Consider the following 25,678-nt stretch of genomic DNA (forward strand, 5'->3'; position numbering starts at 1 on the left):
TAATTTGTATTATCTCTTTTGGGGAACAACAGTTAACTTTTTATTCAAATGTATGCATACATCTACATATACCAATGACATTTTTGTCTCTCAGACAACGTGACCGTGTTACTTGAGTGCAAAAAAAAAAACTTGTAAATGTTGACGCTCTTGGCGTAACATTTGCTAGTTTTTGGGTTCAAAGTTAATTTGCAATTTTTGAACCGGTCTCTTTTGAATGACTAACTGCGAGGTTACTGCATCGACGCTGTCATGCCGATTGGAGATCATCTCACATGATCAGGCGTTTACGTGTAATAGATTGTAATCAAAGCAGGTGGTAGGATACTATCTGTACAGTCATTCTTGACGGTCAAGAGGAGTCAGTCGTCGATTGTCGGTCGTCGTTCGTTATTCAAACCGATACGTATATGTGTGTGTATATCGCGCTTATGTGTCGGTACTCGCAGTTTTGAAAGCAGTGTTTTTGCAATAACCAACCTTATAACCTAAGTGCCACGGTTGTTTACGTGATGACTAAGATATCACCAGCATTATTGAAACAGGTAAGTTTTGTGTTTTGAACAATCGTTGCGTTTTATTTGTTTTCTAATGGACGATGAGATTAGGAGATTGGTTTGCGGTCGAAGTAGTTCAGTAGCGTCGTCGTTTAAATGAATTCATTCGATTTTATTGTTTTGATAAGTGTTTGGTTTTCATTGTAATAATTATTTTCTATCTGAAAATACTATTTCATTATTTCAAACATTTTATAAGTATCAACGTTAGTAATGATGAAAGAGAATAAACGTTAAATTTCTTTCATTATTTGTAATTATTTCATTCGGTGATTAATATATTGTATCTATTAAAATTAAAATTTCAATAAACTCAAGTTATTTGAAAAGCGGTTTGGTTTGCTTCGATTTCTATATCGATTCTCAAAGTAATACAACCGGCATGAGAAACTAGACATTAGTATATAAAGCTAGAAATAATTGGAGTATACAAAATAAATCTTTCTCATGATATTACTAGGGTTTAAAATAAATTAACAATTAAATAGTATAGATACATACCTACATATTTTATTGATACATCGATTTATTTCTAATAAACGATTAAGTATTATTTTTACTATACAATAAAACATTGATCATAAATTAAATAATGACTTGTCTTTAAGTTGTCTTGTATTGAAAATTTACATAGCGATTAAACATTATTTTTACTATACAATAAAACATTGATCATAAAATAAATAATGACTTGTCTTTAAGTTGTCATGTATAATGAAATAAATATTTACATAGCAAATTGAATTAAGTATATAAGAAGCCACTAGGATTTTTCTCCTATGTCGTGGGTGCGTTTACAAACATACAAATTCATATATGTACATGTGACACCCAGACCCACAATAACAATTTGCGGATCATACAAAGACTTGCTCCATGCAAGAATCGAACTCGCTACACGTTACACGGCAGTCGGTTGCCTAGCAACCGCATTACCATGTAGTCAAAGGTATTCATGATCAGTATCGCAATGGAATAGAATTACGTTCAGTTTCCTCTTCATTGTGTGAGTATTGACAACACAATGACTTGTAAAATCATCCTGAAACACCTATCTCTGCTGACCCTGTTAGTCTACGTTAGGTAATAGGTTACACAAAGTGTGTAAGTATGTACTAAGTGATAATGATAAATGGACATTTTGTAATATTTGTGTCCTCTGTTCTATGCACTCACATCACATCAACAGCTTATAAGTGGCCACTGCTGACCAAACGACACTTCTCTTACGGCGAAGGTTTTTTTTATACTTGATGGGTCGACGTTTGGCCGCTATCTCACCTGATGGTAAGTGATGATGTGGCCTACGATGGAGCACGTCTGCCCATAAGTAACTTATTCACTCGGGCTTTGAAGACACCTAGGATATGCACATCAGGAAACGCAGACTCCGGCAAGGAGTTCCACTCCCTAGCAGTTTGAGCATTAATCACCACGCTTGCTCAACGCGGTAATTTCAAACTTATAATTATAAATTATAACGATTTCTTTCACCGTTTGTCAGATGTGTCTAAAAGATCTTAGAAGGTGCATATGACTTGAAAAATGTCACATCGCAATCTCATGTATGAAAAGGCTTAAACCTCCGGCCTACCAAGATGTTTTTATTCAAATACGGATAAATGTTATAATCTTATAAGTAAATATATGTCAAACTGTTGTACGATATATGATTGAGAGGGAGAAATGATGGCTTAAGATAAAAATGATATATTTAGATCAATAAACTGCATTTGTTTGTCATGTGTGACTGCCAAAATGTGTTTCCGTATTATTAAAGGATTTTGTATTTTATTTGGGGAGATTTGCCCCATATACGGCAACAATGCAATAGGCTCATCCTCTAAAATCTTTTTTTATGGTATGACACGGTAAACGAGCAGACATATCACCTGATGGTAGGCAACTGCTCCGCGTGTGGACACTCGAAACACAAGTGGCGTTACAAATGCGTTGCCGGCCTATTAGGAGTTAGAAATTTAATGGTTCTTGGGGAATCGTAAATTGGGAAGGGTGTAATTAGGGCTCCAGTAACCTCACTCACACAACGAAAGACAACGCAAGCGTTGTTTCACGATGGTTTTCTTTGAGGCCGTGGTAGTACTCCGGTCGCTCATTCGTGCCTAAGCATGGTTATTACTCTCCCATACTTATTAATTCAGCTTAATGCACTGAACTTCTTTTTACTGTAGCATTGCCTGGTTGAAAATAATATATTATAGAAACAACTATGTTTTCTTTCTCTCGTTCGCCGACCTTGTGAATTTGACATTTGAACTTCCATAACACAATCAATGTTTACATTTGCAAACCGCAATGTCGTGAGCAAAAGAAACTACTTGTAGGTACTTAAGCTGTTATAGCCTGAGTCATTAATCGTATTTTTCCCGTTAAAACACTTAATTTTTAAGAATTATAATTTATTTCAGTCAAACAGAATGCGTTTAAAAACAAAAAATCCATGAAAGAGACAAATCGAACACGAGCCTTGAATTGGCCCAAGTTGGTGGTTATATGGCTGAATTGATACGGAATCAAACCTACAAAACGCTGTAGGAGCCGTCCTTACTAAAGTAATAGGCTTTTACGGCCTTTAATTTTAACCTCAATAATATTTTATCCAACTTGAGGAAAGATCGCAAACTCGTTTTGGCCAAAAATAATAATATTGCATGTGACTGCATTTCTCCTTATTTTTTTGTTGCATTCTTTTTATATCATCCTTATTTGCATTCAGCCTCCAGAGGGCAACGCCTTACCTTGTTACAAGTTTATGTTTATTTATATTTTTGATATAAAACCAGTTCTATTGAAGGATATTGGTTTTAAATAAAAAACTGAAGGTTAAAATTCAAAAGTTTTTTGATATGTAATGGTTTAGTGGGTCAATAAAATATGCTTTTGATTCAATGGCGTTGAAATAAAGAGTCTTCGTTAATGCTATTGCCTGTCATCATATTAGCAATATCAATCACTTATTTTTTTTAAGAACTCTTAGGTCAATGTTAGTTTTAAAAAAGATGACTCATCTTTTGTTAATTGATGATTAAATAATAATTAAATTAAGTACTTACATTAGACGATTAATTACTCTACTACTGCTGTTTATTCTACGTACTTTATTTATATTTCGATATTCCACTGCAGAAAAAAAAATCGATGCATTTATTTATGTAAATGCGGTTACTTTTCACTTATCTTTTAAACCAATTGATAAGTAACTGTCAGATTAGTTATAAGAGCAACTTGAGAATCGAGATTTTTATCGATTATCCTGTCGTGATGACGATTGCAAAAAATGATCGACAATCGCAGTTTTATCGAGAAGTTATCGGTCTATTCATCATTTCATCATCTGGACCTGGTCTTATCAGTTCGTAATACTGTTGTCATAACATTATTGTATAAGGTAAATACTTAAGCTTTGTTGATCGAGTGATCAAGGGCGATATTTTTATGATATTGTGTAGAATATTTCTGTCATCAGCTTTTCGTATGTCAACCGTGATACACGTTGTATTATTATTTTAGTAATTGTTAAAAATGTAACCTCGCCATTCAATCTCTAAATTAATCAGCTGACAGTTTAATAATTTCCTCGTGGCTAGGCTGATTGCGTCCGGGATAGGAAATCTTTGTTGTTTGTAAAAAAACTATTCAATTGCCTATGTAAAGATTTTTTACATTTAGTACTCTTTTTGTTAGTGCTTTTTTGTCCCGAGACTCTTCGTTGTCTATATAAAAAATGTGAAGTTTGTTTGTTAGTTTGGGTGAATGCACTAATCTCCGTAACTTTGGATCAACTATTTGTGAATCACACAAGAGTTGCTTCGTGCGTGAATCGAACCTGCTACAAACTGCACGGCAGCCGTTGCCGTGACCAAACATGCTGTCAAAAATGGATCTCAATCTAAAAAAGTTCCGTATTATGATGTGTTAGATATAATCTTCGTCGGTGTCGGGTAGGGTTACTACGTTAAAAAATAACAGAATAGGACAACTTCTAGCCAATTACATTTACAAGTTAACTATGTGCCATTTTATCCTTTAAAAAAGAAGGAAATTGGACTGAAGTTATAGAGTAGTTTATTAAGAAAATAATGGCATATGATTGCAAGCTGTATAAATAGATAGAAGCATAATAATCAAAATCAATAGGTGTTTAATTAAAAAAAAAAACGTGTTGGTAAATTCTCCTAATGTCCGCATTGTGACGTCGGCAGATTTCTTTGCGAACTTTATACAACAATAATTGTTTAGGAAGTCAATAGGCAGATAATTTGGCAAAGTTATTATATGTAGCATGTACATAAAACAAATCGATCGATACAATTTTAACGAAACGTAATTAGACGAACTATTATAATAAGTTTTTTGGTTTCTCGTTCAAGGTCACATAGCGGTCACATAGCGGCGAGAAAAAAAACAGTAGAAACTCTAGTTGTTGTAATGGTAATTTTAAATTGATTTTGAGTATGCTATTAAATTTAGCATTTTCTAAACGTTTTTGTCTCAAATTCCTGTTCCTTTGGTTATCGAAAGAAAACTGTTAAGAAAAGTTATCTTCCACGACCGATGTTCACTTTGTGGTTCAACCTTCGTGAATTGGGATTTCCATCACAATTGATATCCAGTTTTAGTTTGTCGTAGAAATTTAAACTGTGACTGATTGTACAGCAGCTGATTATTTGGTCATTGCACTGAAATTCTTAGTTGTAATGGTATGGATACTGGTGTTTCTAATGTAACTTGTCTTCTCACCTGTTAAATTGAGACTAATAATAGGACCTATTTGGAGAATACCGATGTGAGATAGGACATAATGTATTAAATTGATTGCCACGGATTAATTATGGATTATAATGATTAAGGATTATCTGCAATTGAATTACCAATAATACCATATAGGCGTGTTAAATTGGATTGTAGTATAGCAGCCATTCACTATATGCGTATAATATTGTTTATTGAAATGTTGAATTAAAGAGCATAGATAAAATCGTTTAAAAAATCTAATATATAAAATTCTCGTGTCACAGTTATCGCCATGCCATACTCCTCCGAAATGGCTTGACCGATTGTGATGAAATTTGTGCTTATGCGGTATCTATGAGAATCGGCCAACATCTATTTTTCATCCCCTAAATGTTAGGGGTAGTACAACCCAATTTTTTTTAATTTTCCGCGGACAAAGTCGCGGGCAGAAGCTAGTAGAACTCTAAATATGAAATAAGTGTTCGAAAAAATTTCATTAGTAGATCGGAGTTTAGAATTGTGCCCAGTACGGTATATGATAATACGCTCACCCCCTATTACATGGAACTTACTTATAACACAAATGGTGAAAAGTGGGTGTACCTTGTATAGCAGCATAACGTACCGTAATGTACAACTCTGCTTACCCCTTCGGAGATAAAAGGCGTGATGATAGTTTTTTTATGATTAAATATTTGATACTGACTGACATAACAGGCAGTTGTATTTTTTTCTCTAATTTCTAATCTCGTAATAACTGCATCTGAAATTAAAACGTCATTGACTTGGTATCAAACATTTTATTTTTGAATGTTTTAAATCTTATTTTTCCTTATAATTATTTGACATTCTATAATGTAAAAAAAATAAATAAATAATAAAATATAGATAAACGTTTTCCTCTGTCATGGCCACTCTAGATTGTTGCTTAAAATTGCGTAATATTTTTTATTAGGTGTTCATCTGCGTAGGTAGGTACAACTTTTTAGTTATGCACACGTACAAACATCGTGCTATACAATCAGGCTCGTGTTCATCACTAGCACCATTAAAAAACAAATAAGGAATTACCTATACCACAAAATATTCGCTAACTTTCCGTTAGCGGCTACCGCCGCGTGGAACTTATAAGATTTATCTCAAGGAGTTTCCGATCCTGTAGGTATATTAGGAAAGTAACATAATTATGCTTATACGTATGCTTATATCAATTCAATAAGTTCAAAGGATATTAATACTAATGAACCATTAATCTTTTTGTTTTGTTTTTTCTTTTAAAACAAAGTTGGCCCACACTAACATTTTCTCCTTTGTCGTGGGTGCGTTTACAAACATATAAGTTTACATAAATATGACATTCAGACCCGAAACAACAATTTAATGATCACACAAAGAGTTGTTTCATGCGAGAATCGAACTCGCTACACGGTACTTGTCAGCCGGTTGTACGATACAGCCACCGCGATAACCGTGCAATCAAATCTTTTTTCTTTTCAATATTAGTATTACGAAATCAATCGGTTATTGAGGAGAGATGTTTAATTAACTTATATCAATACTGATATGAATGTGTATGTCAAAGATGTGTTATTTAACACTTATTTGACCTCATTGTGTCATTATTGTTATGACAAGGCTTGGACAGCGTGCTAAGAAAACATCTTAAAAATTCTGCTATACACATAGGTATACTAATACCTATATTTTAAAGGAAAAACAAATAAAAGAAGAAGTTTTAGAAATAAAGATGTTTTCCAATTGTATCCAGCAGTCTCGAAAGAAATCTTCATCTAAACACCAGAAAGAAGTCAAACGAAAAGATAATGTTAAATTAAAATACCGATAAAATATCAACTGATAAGCTATGAAAACTATGGAACACACAAACCTAGGATAATAAAACGGCCCATTGTTTAAAATAAAGTGTAAATCCCGACGTGAAAGGTTGTCACGCGAGTGATACAGATGCTGGTACACGTGAATCGTTTTAAACGCAATCACGTGGCGTGATGGCCCTCTTCCGTCGGTCACGCCACGGCCAGATGCACCCAATTGTATATAATACAAAAATAGCGACATGAATGGCAAATGGATCAATTTATTAAACAAGTTATGTAATGTACAGGTCGTTATTTTGACTGGAGACCGTCGTGAGTACGCGGGCGTACAGGTAATTTTGTATAATGGGTTAGGTTCCTTGTTGTATGTCATAATTTGTACTGATTTGCGTTGATTACCCAGTTTTAGACATACCCCCGAGGCAGGAGAACGAGGTAGAGGCAGTTCCGATTTAAAAGAAACATAACGATATCGGCCGAATTGAGTATCTCCTGCTCATTGGGAAGTCGGTTAAAAAGCAGTAGTTTTTATTGTATCCTATGGCAATCAAGAGCAACAAGATATAAGAGTGATCGCAAATGTGACTTTTAACTAGAAGTCTCTATGCTGATTTTCAAGCTTTTCAGACTATTCGTTAATAACATACAGGGTAACAAAAAATGTCTGTAGGCAATTAAAATACTATCTGAAAATGCGTACGTATGTAAATAGACTCGACTTAATGTTACGAGTATAACCACTATACTCAGAGTAATTTAATGGTTACTTAACTCAGTCCTTAGCAACGGTTTTCGATACAAAATCGTTACTAAAAGCTTAAGTAATCATTACATGTCTCTGAGTACGGCAGTATGACTCATAACATAAGTGTTGTTACATTTTTATATTTTAATTCAAAATACCTCGATTTGTTTTAACATTTTCTTCTTAGGATTTTCAATTATGTAAATTCTTAGTAGCCGCTTTGAGTCTACGAGTAGGTTTGCTGTAAGGATTCTGCTCTTGGAAAAGGATTAATATGGTGATGTTCTCTCTATAAATTAATTTTATAATGTAATTTTCTAGGAAACAAGTCTTGTTAATCTTTTGATGCAGTCGCTTTGATAGAATTACTGTGCGATTACCGCGTATAAAGACTGAGATTTGTTGATTTGTAAAAACTACAATTGTATTGTATTTTTGACGATAATGTTTGATTATTATGAGGTCACCCTGGTTATTGTAAAAATAATAAACTAATTAGAGATGATTTTATCATCGTCAGCGGCCCGTGGCAGCTCATTACTGGGCCTCTAATTCTTCAATAACCTCCACGCTTGGCATAAAACGTTGTTCAAAACTAGCTTTGTCTCCTGTGCCATGGTACAAACATAGAAGTTCACATGCGCATGACATCCAGACCCGAAACAAAAATTGTGGATCTCACAAAGAGCTGACCTGAGCGAGAATCGAACCCGTTACACGTTGCCAGGCAGCCAGTTGCCTAGCCAGAGCAGCAAGGTTGACAAGTGTACTCTATTGTACCATGACCAATTGACCATATACTGTGATTTCGTTAATGTTATGTTAATTTTATGGTGAGCACAGAGCTAGTTTCTACCACACAAGTATGAGATTTGTTATTCTATTAAACTTTTATACGTGACTAGTCTAACAAATACTAACAATAATGATTTATTTTCGTATTCGTTCGAGTTATTTAATAATACCGCGTCGCCATGCAGAGTTTCTGACATATTTTTTGTCAAAGAGCTGCGCTAACAAAGGGATAATCCTCATGACATTTTTTTGTCAGATAAAATTAATCGTCAACTGCAGCGACCAATACAGATGAACGTTTAGTTATAACCAGGGGATTTGAGTTCGATACTTGGTAGATTTTCGACTCTCTCAGTAATTGAAAAGAGGATGTATGAAGAACAATTACTTAGTCACAAATAGGGTACCATTTGTTGCATAAAATTTGTGGTATAACTTACAAAGTTATTGTGAAATCGTCTTCTTATTAAAGTTCCAAAATACCTACTAGTCTTCTAATAACGCGGGCGCCTCGTTGCTAACCGTTGATGATTTTTGCTGCTTTGTTCTTGTGATAAAACTAAAACTAATGAGTACCTAAAAAAAATATTCTTTAGGAAAGTTGTTTGTAATCATGAGTAAAATCACGTGTTTCAAAATCGGTCACTAATTACCAGTCACCCTATATACCTTCCAGCTCTAAAGAAACAATACGGAATCCTATTCTAACATCCAGATTTCCTCAATAATCAAGAAGTCTCCTTGAACCTCTGTTAGTTTCAAATTAAAATCCATCTTCATTCCAGTTATGGCTGACATTTGGCGCATCGTTGTCGTTCCTAATCATCGGCCTGGTGAGGGGCTACTCCGCCTCCGCAATACCGTCCATTGAAGCCAACGATCCAGAAATAATACAGAGCAGTGAACAGAAATCATGGATGGGTGAGGATCTTTTATCTTTTGTATGGTGTTTAATCATATAATATCATGAACTAGCAGCCCGGCCTGCTTCATCCAGGTACTATTTTCAAAAGATTCCAGTGAATTTATGGTGATTAAATGATTTTTTCTTTCTAAGCATTATTCTTATAATCACCACAATAAATATTATCTAATTTCGTTGATTGGTTTAGGAGTTATGTTATTTGCTTGTTACATAGTTGCAAAAGTTTGTATATGTAAAAATGCATTTAATATTTTAAACACGAGACACGACACACTATAATTTGTATTAAATGAATATCGACGATAATTTGAATTTAGGAAATAAGAACACACGTTATCTAAATTTTTAGTGTGACGTCATTGACGTGTCATTTGTTTTACTGTTTAAAATTCGTAGAATGATATAAGGCACAGTGGGTTTGTGATTCAGTTGGTGTAGGAAGTCAGAGTAATTCATAGCTAGAATAGTAAATATGAACACGACAGTACGTAGGTGGACTCAGTTTAGGAACAATCGCAATGAATGGTCGTATTTTGGTACTGCTAATTCTACTTATGACTGTCTTTATCTACTTATTGGTACTAATTTACTACCTATTAAAGTCCAATTTGGTTTGGTAATTACCTACATTCTTTGCAGTGTTTTGACGAATGGAATGCATGTCTATAAAAAAGTTATGTTATGTACCTATTTTCATTATTTACTTCACGATTCTAATGCAAAAGAAAGTATTTTTAATGCGATTGTTGTCATAGTGCTGGGTTATTATTTATATTTAACGCTATCCTGGTGCATTTTTTTACAGACTAAGGAAATTATGTAGGTCTGTACACCTACATATTTTCTTTAGTCTTTTCATTTCACTATATTACACTACAGAGCCTGTTCACTTAACACATCAAGTGATTGGTTCGGGAGTTATATGTGACATATCACATATAATGAACTGAATACTGAAATGCTACTCAATTTTAAGTTGTACTTAAATATCGTGCTATCTCTGTCATTTTATAAAGAATTTATAGGGGCAGAACTAGTTTTGAGAGCGTCTTAAAATTGAGTAGCGTTTGAGTATTCGGTATTCGGACAATAGTCTCTTGAAATTGTAGTAGGACCTTTTATATTTGAACGATAATAAAATTATCACGGTCAAAATGTTTGATTGTACCATAATTCTTCTTATGGTTAAGAATACAGTTTTATCTAGTTATCTCTACATCTAACGTAAATCTAAATTCGTAGTAACAGCATTATCAATAGATTAACTTTTCCAGTTACGCGAAATCATAACGAACTTTCTCTGCTTATATCCTTTCCAAGAATATATGTTCCGCAATGAATATTCATTGATGTTATGAATATACACACCCATGTGTGTCCAAATTCTATGTAGCAAACATTTGTTTACCCATTGTTGAGACTCCTGACTCTTGATTCCATATTTGCTTTACCGTATTATACATGTGAAAGGATTTTTTCCCAAAAATGCTTTCCGTTTTTCATCGGAATTCACTAGCATATTTATTTTACGTACTAGCTTTTGCCCGCGACTTCGTTCGCGTGGAATAGTGACTTCCGGCAAATTTTTGGTTTTAACCACATAGTTCCCGATCTCGTGGGATCTCTTCAAAAATGAGATGTGGAAGATATTCCAGGGAACTCTTCAAAAATCAACATAATGAGCTCTGCGTTTGAATTTAATAGATGTATACTCACTTAGGGCATTGAAAAAATAGTTTAAAAACGGACTTAAACTAACTTAAAACTAAAGAAAGCTACGAATTACGAATTTATAACAATTAAAAAAGAAACTATATTACAACCTATCCTCTATGCTATAATAACCAAGCTTAAACTAAATAATTTAAAAGAAACGACTTAAATCTAATCTAATTAAAAAAAAATTAGACTTACAATTTTATTAAAAAAACTAACTACAGTAACTACTAATAATCGATATCAAATCTACGTTAAATAGTTTAACCAAAAAACCAGGAAAACCCAACAAATAAACTTATTAATTGACAAATACAACGAAACCAATTTAGAATATACGAAACAGCAGGACCACTACAGACAAATAATCATACGACTGATAATACACTTTTTCTACGATAGTACCGAAGCGCTCGGCCGATACCCAACCAAATGAATGTAACGAAACCATAGCGCGATCTATTTCGATCCCAATGCCATCTATCGAGGATAAAGACAACTTGGATTATTTATTTATACTCCGTTCGGGCATTTTCTTTGTACTAAAAGTTTAATTATATTGATATTATTTTTTTCATACCTTTTTACTATTTATTTACTTTTTTTCGATGAATTAAAACAATAACATGAACCGAAGTCGTGTAACGATCGACATAGAATTATCTATACTCCGTTAGAGCATTTTCTTTGTACTAAATGTTTTATTATATTGATATTATTTTTTTCATACCTTTTTACTATTTATTTACTTTTTTTCGATAAATTAAAACAATAACATGAACCGAAGTCGTGTAACGATCGACATAGAATTATTTATAAATAATTTATTTCTTATTTTTATTTTTTGATTTTTGAAATAAAAATATATCTATGTCCTTTCTAAGGTTCTAAACTATATCTGTACCAAATTTCAACCAAATCCGTCAAATAGTTGCGGAGATTAATGGTATAAGCATAGAATGTTCGACGTGATTCTTTAATTTGACATAACTTTTTTATTTATGAACCGATTGACATGAAATAAACACTAAATGTAAATTTAAGCATCCCACAATATATTCGTGAAAACCGCATCCAACTCGGATCAGCCGTTTCTGAGATTAGCGCGCACAGACGAACAGACAAACAGACAAACAGACAAACAGACAAAAAAAAAGTTAATTACATTTTTGGGTTCGACATCGACATAACAATAACCCCTGCTATTTTTTTTATTTTTATTTTCAATGTACAGACAGCACTTTTCTACGATTTTATTATATGTATAGATGTTGTGAATGTTGTTTAAATTTATTTACACTTATATGTATTATTGATATTTATAAATATATTTTGTTTGGAGCAATCTCTATAATTTACCTTCATGCTAATAATTTGTAATTAATATTTCAATTTAATATGTTTAACTCTTTCGAAAATGGTGATTGTTTCAATGTAGAACTGGCAGTTGATGCACAGTCGAAACTGTTGGTCGTCGAACTTAGAAAGCTAAAAGATTTTACAAAAATAATATCTTGATGTGCAAATATACCTAGGTACTCGTACCTACTTAGCCCTTGAACTATCAAGGGCTGTTCGTAAAAAACATCAATATTTAATTTTATTTTTTGAACCCTGCAAATAAGCTACGGTACACGCTTAGATATTTACAAAACCATTTTTTTATTCCCTGGATCCTCAATAAACATGCAACTTTTCCACAGGTGCCATACCTCCACTGGGTGCGTTCCTAGGCAGCATGATATCAGGAACTCTGATGCAGCACTTTGGTCGCAAGCGCACATTACAACTGACGTCACCAATCTGGGTAGCCGCCTGGCTAATCCTGGGTTTCGCCAAGTACTACCCATTGCTACTAGTGGGTAGAATTATCACAGGAATTGGCGTTGGCTTCGTGCTGGCTACTGCACAAGTTTACGTAAGTTTCATTGCTTTAGAATAAAAAAAATATAGTTTATTTAGTTATTCAAACTTTAAATATGATTTGCATATGAACAGACATAATAATGACGATATTGTTTGTTTAATACTTAAAGGAAACGTAGCTTGATGTTATGTTTAATCCTCGAATCGAAAAAATAGGTAAGCTGATGATATATAGAGGGTGTAAAGGCAAGGAATTGGAGCTGCGGTTTTATACCTAGCGGGTTACCGGGGCTCCAGCTCGAAAAGCAGGAGTAGGAACGGGGTGGTTTAGTTTAGTCAGTAAGAGTCTGACACTCCTTCTTGCCCCGCCCAAGGCTCGAGAAGTGAATGGATTGTTTTCCCACCTCAAAAAAAAAAGAGTGAAATACTTAAAAGCATTCCAACTAAGTACTTTAAAAAAAATTTCTGGTGTAAGTAACTTATTAGTGCATTAATATAATTTTGTTTCCAAAACCTTGCAAGCATTGCAAGCGTGAGTACCTACCGTAGTTAAAACGATCCGCTGAGGGTTACTTGCAAAAGATTATCCCAGTTGGTAATCATGCTAGTTTATACGACACGTGCCTATGAGGCTCATACGTGCTTACTCTGAACAATAACCAACACATTAAGACCATTGGACCAAATAACAGCAAACAGATCACATTTTGCACAAATATAATTAAGTCTTTAATGCAGTCGCACAGAGCTGACCTCCGCTGGTGTTAAGATCATTGTTGTAAGGTTATTAATAGAATATTGAACAAACATGCTTTGTTTTAATAAAACATGTGGACTCATATTTTCTTAGAGTTAAGTATCTACACAGTGCATACCTATATATAAAAAAAATCATCTACATAAGTGAATAGGTACTTATGTAGATGATTTTTTTTTTATATAAAACATTACCCCACTTTAGGATTTTCTCCTGTGTCGTGGGTGCGTTAACAAATACACAAGTTTACATACACATGATGACTACGGACTCCGAAACGACAATTTTTGGATCACACAAGAGTTGCTCCGTGCGGTAATCGAACCCGCTCCTCGTTACGGCAGTCGGTAGCCAGCTACCGCGTCAACCGTGCAATGTCGTGATTAAAGGCACAGAAGCGAAATTATACTTACCTCTAAAGTACCTCTTTCATAAAGTAAAGATTTTTAAAAAAAATCTTTACTTTATGAAAGAGGTACTTTGGAAAACGCACGATCTTCGCTCCTATTATTGACATTGAGCCAAACTTGTGTTACTTGTGATTTCTAAGAATTTCGAAAATCAAACACTTAATTACTTACGAAATCCGGGGATTTACTATAATCCATTATTCAAACACCTATTTAAAACAAAACCACAACAAATAAAGCAAAAATGTTTCCTCATTCATATTCAAGGTAAGTGAGTGCTGCGATCCTGAGATCCGTGGCCGACTAGGATCTCTGCCTACCCTCTCTATGTCCCTGGGGATCCTGATCTCATACGTCGCTGGCAACTGGCTTTACTGGAGATACCTCGCGTTCCTCTCAGCTGTATTTTGCGGTAAATATTACAATCATATTTTATACATACGTCGGGTTTTATGTCCGTGATTTATCATTAGGTTACTCTCCCATATATTTCAACTTTGTCCTATTTTTTTTACTATAAAAAGACGAGAATGTTTCGCTCTCAAGTGGGAAATGAGGTTAAGTTAGTCTGTTGTGGAATAGCATACGATTGTTAAGTAATATTTGATAGCAATCGTGACTGGTGACTACATAAGCGACTACCTTAAAATCGACAAGCGCGCCACCTGTCATTCGCATAATTTGTCCGTTTTAGTTTATTATTTTTAAAACCCTGTTTTGCTATATTATTTTAGTTTTTAAGCATTAATTAATGTTTATTTTTTTAATAAAATACATTTTTGCTTACAGTGGCACTGTTCGTGGTACTATTGCCTCTCCCGGAGTCTCCGGTATGGCTACAGTCAAAGGGCTTAGATGCATCAGATTCAATAAAGTGGTTGCACTTATCTGCACGCGCAACTGCTACTGTTAAGGAGGATAATCAAGAGTAAGTAGTGTATGATTCGTTTATTCTTTTCTTGGTATTTTCTGTTGTCGAGTTGGTTATTAAGTTTAAAATGGCGGTTTTTGCTATACACAGAGGAAGAATTGTTTTTGAGATAATGTGTGTAAAGCTTCATATTTTTGTATCCCAAAATAGAAACCGACTCAGACATTCAGCAACAAAACAAACTTTAAATTATATTTATAATATGGATGCTTTTCCACTAGAAATGTGCTATTCTACGTTGTTGTGGATGCGTTTGGTTTTTACCAATCATATTAATTGGTATACATAGCTTAGTACTGATGGAAAAGGGCGCGGCTAAGCTAGATTTTATATGGAAAGATACGTGCTATGGATGGCTTCCATTGATACATCGCATCGCATCGATACATCGCACAGCTTAGTATCAGTGGAAACGGTCACATTGTTTTACATCTTAGCTATTACATCTTCGTATCATAGCTACATTGCATATCTCTGGTGGAATCAGGCATCCTAATCATCATATTACATACTGACCTGTGCTTTATATACTTCATTCTTTTTAAAACAAATACAAGCGAAGTCAGTTTAAGTCTTCATACAGGTATATAATATTATTATGAATAGTTACTTACGATGAAGTTGCAGTCAAAGTTTGTGAGGCGGCGTGGTACATAACTAAGTTAATTTTGTTCTACGATACAACGGCCGGTGGAACAATGAATTAGCATCACTAACATGTTCATCGCACTTTACACTATTTACTCCTTATAATATATTATAACTAGTATTTACTCACGGCTTTGTCCATGTGATTTTTATTACGCTTAGAAAGAAATAAATAAGTTATGTTTATATTATGACTCTCGTCTAATTAGTGTCTCTAATTTAGTGTCTGTCAGACACTAAATTAATTATTATGTTTTTAATTCACAGATGAGCTTCATCCAGAAACTCAAATCCTATTTATTAATTATTATGTATGTCTTTCGGTTTACTCACCTAACTGTTTCATGAGGGAATCGACTGGTTTTAATCTATGCTAGAGACTCATATTCATGAGTAGCATTTTGACGCAGCAACTGTTGCGTTGCTACCACCAAACAGTTATGTGTGTAAGCCGAAAGATATAATAATTAATAAATAAATAAGTTTGAGTTTCTGGGTAAAGCTCATCTGTTATTGAATATCCCTGACAGCAAATATCCAATTCTAAGTTTTAATGTTACATAGAACTAGGTACAAATTAGTATAAGTCGAGAGAGTATGATGTGGACCTACTGACATCTATACTCCATAAAAGACGCACTGGTTTCACCTTGATGGTTAACAGGGCAGAGATCTGTAGTAATTGCTACCGGTCACGTTGTTACCTATCCTGAGGTCGGTAGTATAAAGATAGAAGATAGACGATAGACAGGTATAATAGGATAGGATAGGATAGGACATAATAGGAGATAGATAGGTAGTATCTATCATAGATAGCATCACGCTCTTTGGAGGAAGTCCCATGGTATAAAGGCCAGCCTATTTCAGACTAACAAAATAAGGTAGCATCTAATTTTATTTATAACTACATTTTATAGGTTAACGCGGCGTAACGACCTCCTATTCCTAAACTTAACTCCGGTTTATCTAGAAGTACTTTAATCTTATAAGCCGGAAATCGAACCCGAGACCCCTTGTTCGGCAGCCGCACTTGCGAACACTCGACCAACAAGGCAGTCTTTTTAATGTTCTTACGTGTAGTAGACATACTACTACCCTATTCCAGAACCCAGCCTTTTATTTTTTGAAAAACTCCAATACTTTTGGCCAAAATCCTAAGATTCTTTGCTCGGAAATCGCTTTATCGTTGACGACCACTTAATCGTTGACGTATAGGTACTGTCTGTACCTATTTATTATTGAGAAGCATGATGCGTCAACTTCCTAAACAAATTAAATTATTTATGTATTTGCGTGACAAATAGAATATTGGTATGATTGGCAGATTTCAAACAAGTTTTTTTAAGTGGGTAATAAAGGCTAATGTATGGTTCAAAACAGGAAAAAGAAATTATAGAATCTTTAGTTGTCTCAATGAAATTGGTTCTAAATACTTAATCGGTAGTAATAATTCCTTCCTTGCTCACACAGCTACTTTGCGGCGGCGCATCGTCATAGCACATCTTACTCGCACAGCATAGTATCAGTGGATACGGTCACATAGTTTTACAGCTTAGCTATTACATTTTTGTAGCAAAGTATAGTAATACCTACATAGCACATCTTTGGTAGAAAAGCACCCTAAAACAGTTACACATATGCCAAATATTGTTTGTTACCCTGATGGACAAGACCGAATGACATGTTTTGTTTACTTTATAAAAATAATAGTGAATTAATTAATACATCATTATGTTTTATTATTCATGATATGTATCTCTCTGGTTCGACTCAGCTGTGCATAACTAAATTGTTAGGACAATAATGTATCACAAATGTTGTGGTGCATACATTATACAAATTAAAATGGTTTTAATGAAAATGGACTAAAACAAAATTAATCATTTTATTAATCATCCATCATTTTATACATGGTATTAGATTCTACCAGCTGCATGCTGGTCTTAACTTCATTAATTCTAGTCTTAACTTCATATTGCTCCGAACATTTTTTTCTCACCTTTTTAAACCTACCTTGGACCTACCTTCAAGGTCAAAATCTGCCAAAACGGTCCAGCTGTTCTCGAGTTTTAGCGAGACTAACTTACATGCAAATCATCTTTCCAGCTTTTTCGTGAATAGGGATGGTGATAGGCTCTCCCTCTCTCTCTATTAAAATAATGGTTGGTGCTCTTAACATAGTATTGGTGTCACGTTGGTCACTCGATGTTATTGTAGGTAGGTATAGTGGGCTTTGCACTTTTCCCAATTGTCCATATTGAAGGCTTATAGTGTCTTCATTATGGAAGGAGCAGGATACTATTTATTTTGTTTCCTTATTCGCTAGATCGAATGAAATTAGGTTCATTTTGTTGTTTACCTGCATAAAGATGGGTACTAACCTATGCATATAGGTTCCAATGAATGAACTGTGTCGAGTGTTAATCAATTTGGTATGAATCCAGCACTAGTTCACATAATATTAATATGCTTGACTAGCTACTTCCGCACTGTTTCAAGCGCTCTACTTGGCTTCTATTAGGCATAGCGTGATGTTTAATAGCCTATAGCCTTCCTCGATAAGTGCACTATTCAACACAAAAATAATTATTCGAATCGGACAGGGTGTGATGTGTGTATGTGAAATTGTATGTTTGTAAACGCACCCACGACACAGAAGAAAATCTTAGTGTGGGGCAACAAAAAAAAAAGTCCCGAGATTAGCGCGTTCAAACACAAAAAAACTCTTCAGCTTTATACATAAATATAATTGTATACCATAGATTAACGAAATAATATTAATCTTTAACTTTAACCTCTTTTTAATTTACATGGATGTCGACTTCAAAATACTTTTTATTAACATAATTAAGTGCAGCAATTAATATTTCAAGTTTATATAACTTGAAATATTAATTGCATTAACAGGGTTTTTCTTACAGAAAAACCGAGGATCCAGCTGGTCCTCCGAGCCTGTTCAGCCGCAAGGTGTTCTTCTCAGCCGTGGTGATGAAGCCCATGGTCATTGGGTTTGCCCTACTCTTGTTCCAGCAGTTCAGTGGAATTGATGCCGTTATATTCTTCACTGTCGAGATCTTTAGGAATGCAGGTTTGTTTTTGGACGTCACTAGCAAACGCGGCGAACTTCGTTTCGCCATCAATGATTTTCCTTGTTTTTCTGCTTTTCTCTTGAATTTTTCCTGAATTTATTTGCTATAAACCTTATGGAGCCCGAGACCTTTCCAATGAATGTAAAACCGTGGAAATTGGTCCGTGCGTTCTGGAGTTATAGTGTCAGGAAGGAAAACCCGACTATAATAGAGAAAACGTCATAACAGACGAATTAGGAAGTTTAGTAGTATGAACGTTTAAAAATGGTCAATATCTGCTATTTTCCAATAAAATAGTATACACTTAATAGAAATCAGAAAAAGTACTGAGAACATTTAAAGCAGCTCTTTCCTCAACCTTTTAATTCCACCGTTTCAAACGAGATGGCGTTACTGGTAGCTCACTTCCAATTACCTATTCGTATTGTCAAAACGACTTGTTTTCACCAACGTTAAGTAAAAAAAATGAGGTCAACGAACTTGATTTCTCAGAGTATAAGAATAATCTATTCCATTAATTCCAGGCAGCACATTAGACGCGATGACAGCCACGATCATTGTTGGACTGGTGCAACTCCTCAGTAACGGAGTCAGTACAATGCTGGTGGACCGTGCAGGCCGTAGACCATTGCTGCTGATCTCTGCAGCCGTCATGTGCGCTTCCATGGCATCCATGGGAGCTGCTTTCTATTTCCAATTGAAGGAGGCTGCGTGGCTCGGGTAAGGGACTATTAAAAATTATATAAAAAAATCTGAGATCTTAATTGTACGACTTTTTTTTTAATATTGTTCCGTTTTGTTGCTAGATTTCTTATAGTATCACGAACGTGTTTAAGTCATAAGAACTCTCCACTATCAAGTCCATGAACCGAAGCTTAACGTATATCTATAACATTTCCTGATCCGGAGCCGCGGACTACCTAGCGGGTTTTTTACTGCAGGGCTCGAAAAGCAGGAGTAGGAACGGGGTGGTTTTTAGTCAGTAAGAGTCTGACACTCCCTTTCACCTCGCCCAAGGCGGGAGAAGTCATTGAATAAAACCCGCAAAAAATACAAAATATGAATAACATTTATGATGATAAATACACTCTTAACCCGTTGTCTGTCGGAACGCAGATCTACGTGAGACACAATGTGTTTTCTATTGTGTCTTATATACCGACAGACAACGGGTTAATGCAAATACTTGTTTCTTCCAGGTATCTCCCCATAGTGAGCCTGGTGGTGTTCATGTTGGGTTTCTCCCTCGGGTTCGGTGGCCTCCCGTTCCTGCTGCTGGGCGAGCTGTTCCCGGCCCAGTACCGCTCCCAGCTGTCAGCGATGGCCAGCGCAGTGAATCTGCTATCAATGTTCTCAGTCATCAAGTCATACCATGCACTTGATGTAAGTATTTGTGATATTTTTGTTATTAGTCATTTTCAAATATAGGGTAAATAATATAAAGATGTAGACGGAGAAAACGATTTACATAACACTGCGTGATGAACTAACAGTAAACAATATAGGCAATAATATGATTAATTAACACGGAATTCAGAAGATCTTCTAAAAGGTATTTTTGCACTCGGATGATTATGTTAATATACATTAACTAGCTAAAGCCGTTAACTTGATATATTTCTACATTAAGTGTCATACTCAGAATCATTTAATGATTATTCAAACCATTCTTTAGTAACGATGTTGTATGGCAAAAAATGCTAAGGACTAGGTTAAGTAATAATTTAATGTCTCTGAGTATAGTGGTAACTTCTGTTGCTTTAGAATTCCTAAATCGAAAAAACTCAAAATACTTTTACTTACTTACTTACCTTTTAAAAACTCAAGACAAACGAACCAACAATCAAATCTTCGTACATACGAGTAATTCGTGTTCTAAGTCAGAAACCTGCATACAATCTGTTGGGACCAGAGTATATGTAAACCATATAAATATTTGTCCAGTATGTGAATCGACACGTAGCCCAGTATCGTTTGGCTATAGAGCCAACAACACTATAAAGTATAAATCGGCCCATAGGATCAACGTCACTCAACTGACTAGAGCACTGCAATAATGGACTTACTCACTGGAAAACTAAAATAGTTAAAAAAATACTGTCCAGTGTCATTTGTAAAAAAGTATTGATACAAATAGTTTTATATCAGACTTTGTTAGTAAAAAGGTGTTGGAAATGGAAAATACAAATACAGCATTTAGGTCCTATTTTTATTTAATTTGACGATGTGTTTATTGCGTTAAAAAAACATACTGGCCGAATTGAGAACCTTCTCCTTTTTGGGAAGTCGATTCCCGGGTCGCAAAGTATTATTGGATTTTTTTTTCGAAAATTTCTTAGTAGTAGCACGGAGTCTGGATATGTACCCAGTATACGGCAATAGGCTCACCCTTTATTACGAGAGACTTATAACACAAATGGTAAAAAGCGGGTGTACATTGTATAGCGGCATTACGTGCCGTAACGTGCACCTCTGCCTACCCCTTCGGGGATAAAAGGCGTGACGTATCTATAAACAATCTGTGAAAGTAATAAGTTATTAAAATTAAAACATTTACTTTAAACACGGTGTTTATGGAAGAAATAAAACATTATATATTTATTGGATGCAATTTCTGTGCAAACATAATTACTTACTGAATGCAGTAACTGTTTTGCGATGATAATGTATTTTCGGCTATAATTGTGCAATTACTGTACAAAATGAACGTTATTCATACCTATTATATGCATATGTTATATTAATATTATGTTGTTTGGTTTTAATAACGCGTAACTTCAATAAATAATTATTAATATTGGAAATGTAATTTTCTAGTTATAGGTAATGTTGTATTGTCAATACGTGATTTTAAGTTTACAATGTTTATTTGCTCTATTAATAAAGACTTAAAAAACTACACATTGTTTATACATCATACTAGAAAGCAAATGTTCAAGTTTCCAATATTGAACTATGTGACAATTTAAGTGGCCTCAAAAAACCGGAGCTGCATACTGCCTAGCAGGTAACCGAGGCTCCGGCACAAAAGCAGGAGAAGGAACGGGATGGTTTTTAGGTAGTAAGAGTCAGACACTCCCTCTCGCTTCGCCCAATACGGGGGAAATCATTGAATGATTTATCCACCCCAAAAAAACTTACGAATTATTACGGACCCTGTCGGGCACAGCAAAAATTAGAATTAGTAGGAGAGAGGAAGGGCATTTTACTACTTACACTACCGTACTTTCTTTAAATAGCAATTCAAGTATAAAATTTTTGTTTTCTATTCACAGGCGGTACTTACATCAGCTGGTACATTCTGGTTGTACTCTTGTTTCTGCGCAGTCGCCTTCTTCTTTGTACTCTTCATGGTCCCAGAGACCAAAGGAAAATCCCTCGCGGAAATCGAACAACATTTCCGAGGCACCAAACCAGGGAAAACGGACAACGTGAATATGCAAACAGTATTTTAGTTTTTAAGTAAATAATAATAAGAATTAGTTTTGGAATGAACAACCTCGCGGATTTATTCGTTTTAGTTCTGAAATTGTTATGTTCAGAGACCTATCCATCAAACTAGCCCATACTGGTTATCAATTGATTTGTTACTTTATTGCAAAAGTACAAAGTTGATAATCAGTATTTTTTATAGTAAGATTAACATATAGGGTAGAAAAAATATGCAAGTACAGTCAGTCAACTAATTTGATACCATACGCTGGCGCTGGTTGTATTTGTGTTTGTCTAACTAAATGTGTATGGGTATAGACTACTGCATTTAATTACATTTAATTGTAACAGAACAACGAGCTACTCTATGATATGTTCTAGTGTATCATCCTTTCCCAAACTAAAATACTTTGGAAACTGAGTTTTTGCCCATATTGTACCATTCGTAAGAACGTTACATTACACAGAAATGCTCCATAAAATGTTGTAGTCTATACTCACCTTACGTATCACATCACCAATTATTATTGTTAAGTAACGATATCTTTGAATTGGTTTCTTAAAATAATTGTATAAAAATAATTTAAGTAGCTACAGAACTCAACATTTCTGACATTTACAACAGTCGAAAGTTCTTGACTAAATGGAATAAATTTGGTTAAGATGTAAAATACTTTAGGTAGTGCCACTTGTGAATAAATAAGTTCTACTATTTTAGGTTTAAAATCTTTTGTAAGTGGTCGAGTTTTATAATTTGAACTACTCTGATTATGATTATTGCTTTCTATATTTCGGGGATCCAGACTAAAAAAAAGAGTTTCTTCTTCAAGATGAATATGTATAAGTACAAACTACTTTTAATCTAGTTAAAATCACAAACAAATCCACCGTTTGATATAAAGAGAAATAAATGAAATAGTAAAAAAAGGATTTTCCCAACGCCTTTGATAAATATAATTGTGGTAATTAGCTTTTGCGTGTATTGCTATTTATTATATTCAATTTTACAATCGATGTTATTGAGCATACAATTGTTTATATCCTAGAGAATTTAATGATCAAATAAATTTAAAAAAATATATTTTTATAATAACTATCGTGAGACATTTTTTTGTATTAACTAAAAATCAAGGTTTACTGACCACGCCGCGTCTGCACACGCTGCCCATGGTGAAGAGTCCCTCTGTGAATCGAAACTAATAGAGCTTTTCTTCATTAATTTACGTAAGTAAACATAGATTTTTAGTTAATACAAAAAAATATTTGTATTTTTTATCAACATCTATGATTTATTTTTCATTATATATATTTTAATTATTCAAAGCATAATCGTTTTGAACATGTTATTTACTTATTATGTTTGTTTGTATTGAAAAATGTATAAAATAGAATACTTAAAATAGTTTATTTAACTGAGTTGAAATTTTAAATCGTGGCCATATACAAATAAGCCAGATAAAATGTTGAACATTTACGTTATTAATTCAACATTTACTTACATGTACGCTTCCAATACCTATGGTATTTTTAATGATGAATAACAGTTTAAATACCTGCTTTATAATATATTTTAAATCAGTATTTAATATTTCAGAAATTCCAGCAATTTAACGTGCATTCCAGCAATTATATACAGTCTGCACAGTTATTTCGTATGCAAGATCCACTTACTATGGACACTATAGTATAGAGACAGTAACTATTGTTTGACTACTGAGCCGTACTGAGGTTACAAAAGATATATTATGGTGATAATATTGATCAATTTTATTTTTTTCCTGCATATGAAATAACTGTGTAGACTGCACATAAATACCTACTACTTAGGTACTAGGAATGATGACGGGGTATGAAAATATAAAATCTAGTTCGTCCGTCAGTTAGATAATGAAATATAATACGTATTAAAGTTTTAAATAATATACGAGTACAAGACGGACATTAAAATAGAAGTTACTCATCTACCCATTATATGACGATAATAGTACCTACCTATTATATGTATTAATAATAATAGATAAAAAATCGCATAATTAGTAAAAATATAAAACGTAGATAATTATGTAGTTTAAGTGTAGTTAGTGCCTTTTTAACTGTGATAGATGAGGTATCCTAATAATTAAAAAAACTTAGTGATATTAATTATAGAGAAAAAGTATCATAATTGTTTACATTTTGTTAAAACATCTAATATAAATATGTATACATTTATTGTTGTCTTTCTTTTTGTTGAAATGTAACTTACATATTTATTGTTGTACCGTACTAGAAGGGTTTGTTTATGTAAAACAGTTATTTATTTTACCCTTCAAATGTGATGTTAGTACTAATTATTTTTTTTTCCAAGTACTAAGAGTCGGTGTTAACACAATTTCTTAGTAAAACCAGTGGTTTTAAAGCGTTCATATTATTTTCTGATAATTAATAATTCATATATGTATTTTGAATATTTTCTAATAATAATTTAACTGGAAACATTATGTTAATATTGTCTTATTTTAGATTTTGAAAATGAAACCATAGATTTTGTTTATATTTTTTTATACACTCTTATTAAAGTTGAATGTACATACAACTTCGGTACCTAATTGATTTTTTATTGTCTAACCAATCGGTATTAGGTACATACCGCTAATATTTTAGTTTATAAAAAGCATACCGTACTTCTTCCATACACATTTTTGTATACACATATATATTATGTAAGGCAGTGTTCAGTGTAATACACTATTGAATTTTTTTTCACTCTATTCAAGAGATTCGTACAATTTTAATTGATGCAACCACAGAAATGTATTACCAATAATTTATTGTGTATATTCAATATGTGCCTACTTTGTAAGATGATGATAATGAAATGTAAATATGGATGATGAGATTATAATTGATATTTTAAGAATTGTTTATTTTCTCGTATACCCCATAATTAGAGATTCCTTTAATCAAATATGGTGACTCTGGAGACTATGGAAACTCTATTATTCCTATCCGTTTTGATATTTAAAGGTATATTATGTTATATTATAAACAACCATTTATTTGAAGTAGTTAAACGAGTGCAATCTTAAGCGCAACAGCTGATAAGGCGTCTATCTATAGTTTCGTAGGTGCCCCGGGTTGGGGTACAGGCAAGAATATAGCATTTTTTTGTCACAGATTCGAAAGTAGCGACTCAATATGGCAATAAATACGGTTCATGACACATCGGACTCAT

General features: G+C 33.8%; 1 protein-coding gene across 1 annotated transcript; it reads left to right on the forward strand.

The window, feature by feature from the left end:
- The first annotated feature begins 326 nt into the window (after positions 1–326).
- LOC118265246 (facilitated trehalose transporter Tret1-like) lies at positions 327–25,363 on the forward strand. Its single transcript, XM_035578050.2, has 9 exons — positions 327–545; positions 9,476–9,611; positions 13,035–13,249; positions 14,632–14,776; positions 15,154–15,292; positions 18,865–19,031; positions 19,557–19,752; positions 20,232–20,415; positions 22,308–25,363. Exons 1-9 carry the CDS (start codon positions 513–515, stop codon positions 22,485–22,487), a joined length of 1,395 nt encoding a protein of 464 aa, XP_035433943.2. The 5' UTR covers positions 327–512; the 3' UTR covers positions 22,488–25,363.
- The last annotated feature ends 315 nt before the right edge of the window (positions 25,364–25,678 follow it).

This window comes from Spodoptera frugiperda, chromosome 28 (genome assembly GCF_023101765.2).
Source record: "Spodoptera frugiperda isolate SF20-4 chromosome 28, AGI-APGP_CSIRO_Sfru_2.0, whole genome shotgun sequence".
NCBI lineage: Eukaryota > Metazoa > Arthropoda > Insecta > Lepidoptera > Noctuidae > Spodoptera > Spodoptera frugiperda.

Excerpts from the sequence above, each read along its gene's own strand:
- LOC118265246 (XM_035578050.2), top strand. The coding sequence starts at position 513 with ATGACTAAGATATCACCAGCATTATTGAAACAG. Across the intron at positions 546-9,475 it reads CACCAGCATTATTGAAACAG|TTATGGCTGACATTTGGCGC; the intron begins GTAAGTTTTGTG and ends TCTTCATTCCAG. Across the intron at positions 14,777-15,153 it reads CCTCTCAGCTGTATTTTGCG|TGGCACTGTTCGTGGTACTA; the intron begins GTAAATATTACA and ends TTTTGCTTACAG.